Source organism: Watersipora subatra, chromosome 8 (assembly GCF_963576615.1).
Source record: "Watersipora subatra chromosome 8, tzWatSuba1.1, whole genome shotgun sequence".
Classification (NCBI taxonomy): domain Eukaryota; kingdom Metazoa; phylum Bryozoa; class Gymnolaemata; order Cheilostomatida; family Watersiporidae; genus Watersipora; species Watersipora subatra.
In genome coordinates, this window is record NC_088715.1 from 13,681,399 (window position 1) to 13,687,515 (window position 6,117).

Genomic DNA, 6,117 nt, shown 5'->3' on the forward strand with positions numbered 1-6,117 from the left:
CGAACATTCAAAAGTAACATTCCTGAAACATTGCTAGAAAATTCATTTGAAGTTAAATATGATGTCACACCATAATATTCTAGCTACATTGCTAGCCAATGTTATATGAATGTTTTCACTCGAACATTCAAAAGTAACATTTTTGTAACATTGCTAGGACATTCATTTGAAAGTAAAATTGATGTAACACCATTATGTTCTAACTACATTACAAGCCAATGTTATATGAACATTAACTCTCGAACATTCAAAAGTAACATTCCTGAAACATTGTTGGGACAATTATTTGAATGTAAATATGATGTCACCCCATAATATTCCAGCTACATTTCAAGCCAATGTTATATGAATGTTTTCACTTGAACATTCCAGAGTAACGTTCCTGGGACGTTCCTAAGACATTCATTTGAAGGTAAATATGACGTCACACCATAATATTCTAGCTACATTGCCAGCCAACGTCATGTGAATGTTTTCACTTGAACATTCCAGAGTAACGTTCCTGGGATGTTTCTAAGACATTCGTTTGAAGTTAATTATGATGTCACACCATAATATTCTAGCTACATTGCCAGCCAACGTCATGTGAATGTTTTCACTTGAACATTCCAGAGTAACGTTCCTGGGACGTTCCTAAGACATTCATTAGAAGGTAATTATGACGTCACACCATAATATTCTAGCTACATTGCCAGCCAACGTCATGTGAATGTTTTCACTTGAACATTCCAGAGTAACGTTCCTGGGACATTTCTAAGACATTCGTTTGAAGTTAATTATGATGTCACACCATAATATTCTAGTTACATTGCAAGCCAATGTTGTGTGAATGTTAACACTCAAACATTCAAAAGTAACATTCCTGAAAAAATTGCTAGAAAATTCATTTGATGTAAAATATGATGTCGCGCCATAATATTCTAGTTACATTGCAAGCCAATGTTATATGAATGTTAACCCTTGAACATTCAAAAGTAACATTTCTGTAACATTGCTAGGACATTCATTTGAAAGTAAAATTGATGTAACACCATAATGTTCTAACTACGTTACAAGCCAATGTTATATGAACATCAACTCTCGAACATTCAAAAGTAACATTCCTGAAACATTGTTGGGACAATTATTTGAATGTAAATATGATGTCACCCCATAATATTCTAGTTACATTTCAAGCCAATGTTATATGAATGTTTTCACTCGAACATTCCAGAGTAACGTTGCTGGGACATTCCTGGGACATTCATTAATAATGTTCGCTAACGACGTTATGATAACGTTTCCAAAGTATATTCCTGTAACATTCTGCTGAACGTTATGATAATATTATTGCACAACATTCTATGCAACGTTCCTGCGACATTGTTGGAACATAATTCTACAATGATCATCAAATAACGTTTGTAGAACGTTATGACAATGTTTTTTTTGGAATGTTATTTCAGCGTAACGTTACGGAACATCCCAGGAATGTCGTTGTTAGTTGGGCAGTTGACCATAGATTTTACATGAATGGGCATACGGCTGTAAAAAGGGTTAAATTTTCTAACAAAACAGCATTGGTTTGAGGAAATAAAAAGTCCAGCCTATAATTTAAGCATGCATAAACTTTTGCTGATGAGCAAGAAACCTTTTATTGCATTTCTATAGTACCTCTATATGGGACTTTTGTGCAGTTGCATAGTACGATGAAGCTACTGGTTACCAATATCAGCTTGATGCAAAGTAATAATATATACTAACAACTTCACACAGAACTACTGCTCACATCATATTCAAATTATCATGTATAAAGGAAATACTCGTACCTCCAAATGAGCAAGGCAGAATTTCTTACAGCAGTAAGTACAATAGCTGATAGCTTTCTGTCTTGGTGAGCTCTTCTTTAGACAAACATCACAGAGTGTCTTGTCTCTACCCAATTCATAAGATGGCAGACTGTCCGGTGGCATTTCAAACTCTTGGCTACGAAGAACCAGTCATAAATGATAAACTATTTGCTACATGGGCCATACAGTGCTAGATGATGCATTATATGAGTCATTCTATGATATGTAAATCTCTTTCTAAACTGGTATGTCGGTAGAAGATTAATCTATGAATCTGTACCTGTGAAAAAGTAGAGTTGAGAGGTTTTGTTATCAAAATTTAAGTTGAAGTAGCTAAAAATGTTAAAACAACCACATTATTGGATTAAGAGTCTGATGTCTTAATTTTTAAACAGCAAAGATATTGTTGTACACCACAAACAGTATGAATGTAGGCTGCAACTCAAAGGCACTTTTTGAGTTAAATATTGAGCATAGAGTTGGCCGGCGTATGCACAAATGCAAGCGTGCTACGTGATTATGATGTGGCCCTGGAGCAGGACTTTGGGTCTAGTTTGATTATCAGATGTTTGTATAGCCGGTTGGTTGGTGTTTGTATAAAAGATTAGAAATAGGTCAGTGTTTATATAAAGGGATAGGGAGTGTTTGTATAAAGGGTTAGTAAGTGTTTATATAAAGGGTTAGTGAGTGTTTATATAAAGGGTTAGTGAGTGTTTAAATAAAGGGTTGGTGAGAGTTTGTATAAGCAAGTTTGTAACGCATATTGACAGCAATGCAGAGAGTGCTGATTTCTAATAACTGGCAGCTGAATAAAACCTGGCTGCGGTTAGTGTCCATGCAGTGCAAACCATGCTAAAGGATCTCGAATATGTTTGCTAATTAGTAAATATTTTTAAAGGAAAGACAACTACAAACAATAAAATATTACAATAGTTTCCGTTTTTCTGAAAGGTGACAATGTTCATTTAATTCTCAAGGACATGCATCATGGGCTGCGAGATATAAACAGTTTGTCTATAAGCATCTGTCTACAAAACCTGGTGTATTTTAGAGCAATCATAGCTGATATTTCTGTAAAATCTACGCTTTTTACACAAAGTTACACTAGCTACAAGCAGTCCTAAGAGAAGTAAAAAAACATCCTAACTGCATGTTGATAATTACACACTGATGCCCAGCCGTGAAATTCATTATGGTTGCTGTAAATATTTGCCTGTTTATCTACTCTGTTGCATTAGAAGAGCAGTAACATTAGTAAGCAATTCACAGCCATGGAGTATGTAGTAAAATTGCATAACCCACTTTTACTACTTCTTGCACAGTCTGCAGTAAATACCTACATGCATTACAACCTTTTTAATGAGTATTACGAGCTATAAGTGTATAGCAGTGAGATCCCAGAGAGAGATTTCCAGTAAGAATGTCGTTCCAGTAGCAGTAAATGTCTACTGCAGAGTAAGAAGTTGTAACAAAATACAAAATTACTGTGTACTGCGCTACAATGATGCAATGCAGTTTTAATGCATCACAACCCTGGCCATGCACACTATTATATAATCTAGGAACTTTATCAACAATTAATAAAACTCACCCGCATTCACTGTTTCCACACATCAGCAGGTGTTTGCTCTCATAGTAGGTAGACAAACAGGTCATACAGTGAATATGGCTGCATGGCAGAACCTTAGGGTTGATGATGGTGTCACTTTTACGGCAGCAAAACTCACACTCAACATCTGCTAGAGCCTCAGCCATTGTGATGTTCAACTACCGCAAAACAATTTATTTGTTAAAATTAAGTTTAAAAAGTTTAATGAATAAGGGTGTGCGAAGGCGGGCGGTCGGGAAATTTACCACCTGCAAGTACCTGCTACAAATGCTAAACAATACTCAAGCGCTCTTGCTTATTATGTGAGCTATACATGATGAGACAACTCTTACAAATGTGAGTCAGCAAATTGTGGTTGGCTGACTTTGATCGATACACTGAAAAACATTTACAATTCTTTGCTTAGTTCTGCATAAAATCTAAATTTTTCGCAGAGACACATTTGTATGTTTTTTTGGAAACGCTTACTGCATTTCTCAATTGTACAAATGTACAAGCAACCATATTCAACCTGCATGATCATTAATCAATAATTATTTCAAGGTAGAAATATGTTAATTTTTGTTCGGCATACCATAGTTAGTCATCTCTACATGGTAAATCAGTGGTAAACAAGCGTCCTCATTTCTCTCAGACTAGACAATGTCAAAAAGTGAACTTGACTAAAGCTTTGCATTCTGCATTTTGTCTAAACTGTATTGGAAAACTTTTGAGACCAACTTCATTGCATATCAAAGCTAGAATGTTCAAAAAATTCTCTATTGTCCGTTTGGTGTCAAAATGAATTTTTCCGTACTGTAAGCATGCTGAGCAGGTATGTTTACGTCATTTAGAATATTCTCTACACTGTAGCTACTGACAAAGAACAACCAATCATGACCAACTAGTAGGCGCAGGAATACCATGTGCCTGGAGAAAACGGCAGCCGTTCATCATACAGGTAGTACCTGTGGGTAGGAAAAGTTATTCAGCACTGTTATTCGTTAAGAACAGTTCCTGTGCAGCATTTGTTACTCAACTACAATTATTTATTATCACTAATAAAACAATCCATGAAAACAGAAAATAACTGGAGCATGGAGAACTACAAACCCACCCAAAGAAGTGATTAGCTTGTAAATTTATTGAAATCATAGAAGCCAAAACCTCCCCATACCATGGTAATGTTGGTTATCATTCATGAGATGTTACTAGTAGTCAACCATAGCTATCAAGTTACACAGCATAATAATAGTAATCAAGCGTGACAACTTACTAAATATGTCTTATAAGTGGAATATTCACAAAAGTACCTTGATATAATGCGTCCAGGAACAAGAATAGGTGGGTGGAGGTGTATATGACCTTCACACATATTGACTAGCCTCACTCAATGTCAAGTAGGGTAGATGCACTGCCCTCCCTAATACGGACTGTGGAGGAAAAACCAATCATTCCTAACTAAGAGACGCTATAAGTCAATGCTTGTTTAACGAAGCATGACGATTGCTGTGAGCAGAAGCATGCCCTGAGCCATATAGCTTCAAAGAGTCCAGCGGCCAAAGTAGGAAACAAAACCACTTGTTCCCAAACAAACCCAGTCAGCATATTGATCTCTCATGAAATATTCGTACCTCGCTCTCAAAACCTCTCTTTTTTGCATTTACTTTACATTTTGCAACATATTACTGGTAGTTTCTTGTCAGAAAAGTAGTTTCTTTCAAATAATATATGATACAACAATCAATTTCAGAGTGACTGCCATTGGGAGTCATTTTTGTTGGTTAGTGTTGCGGCCTCTCCATCATAACTTATAGAAAAATAGTAGGCGTGGCCTGTTTGTTTGGAAGCAAGAGAGCTCCATTATACGCTTCTGTTACTGTCCGAGCCGTAAAGCTTCACAGAGTCCCGCGGCCAAAACTGAAAACAAAAACGCTTGTTTCAAAACAAACCCTATCGACATACTGATATCTAATGGAATATTCATACCTCGCTCTCAATACCTCGCTTTTTTGCATTCAATTTACATTTTTACAAAAAGGATATTAGTAGTTTTTTGTAAAAAAATTTGTTTTCTTTAAAATGGTGTATGATATAACAATTAATTTTAAAATAAATGCTAATGAGAGTAAGTTTTGTTGGTTAATTTTGTGGCCTCTCCATTGTAGCTATATAAAAATATTAGGTGTGGCTCGTTTGTTTGGTAAGCTTCCGTTAGACTCTGAGCAAGCCTAATTGGGCCCTTGGCCTTCATTGCTTTGCAGTTTATAAGCTTTTGATTAGCATCCAACAGCGAAGGCAGTCACTTTTCCAGCCATAATTCTTGGTCAGTGTTTAATAACACTAAGTGAGATCCAAAGATTTCACAAGCATTGCGTATAATATGATACCCAAAGCTATAATTAGTCAATGCAGTCAAACATGTCACCTGCAATTGATACACTTAGGTCTTTGGGCTATATGTGTATATCGCAACAGTTGAATGCTAGAGAATAGATATACATATACTAATCTCTGAAAAATGTATTGAATTTGTTTAACTTGCCTAAGAACCACCCGTAATCAGAAAAGGTTTGTGTAGTCATTTTATATATAAAGATTGAGGTTATATATATAAAGATTGAGATTATATATATAATATAAAATCAATAAAACAATAATCAGTAAAAAATGTTTAGCCTTTTTACTTGAGAGACACTT

The 6,117-nt window shown here is 35.6% G+C and overlaps 1 protein-coding gene across 1 annotated transcript in view; it reads right to left on the reverse strand.

Moving 5' to 3' along the window:
* LOC137402306 (uncharacterized) overlaps positions 1-3,584 on the reverse strand; it is a 63,230-nt gene extending 59,646 nt beyond the window's left edge. Inside the window, exons 1-2 of the mRNA XM_068088804.1 lie at positions 3,421-3,584; positions 1,809-1,965 (exon numbers count right to left, since the gene is read on the reverse strand). Coding sequence (XP_067944905.1) covers positions 1,809-1,965; positions 3,421-3,584 — 321 coding nt within the window. The remainder of the gene's footprint in view (positions 1-1,808; positions 1,966-3,420) is intronic.
* Between the last annotated feature and the right edge of the window lie 2,533 nt (positions 3,585-6,117).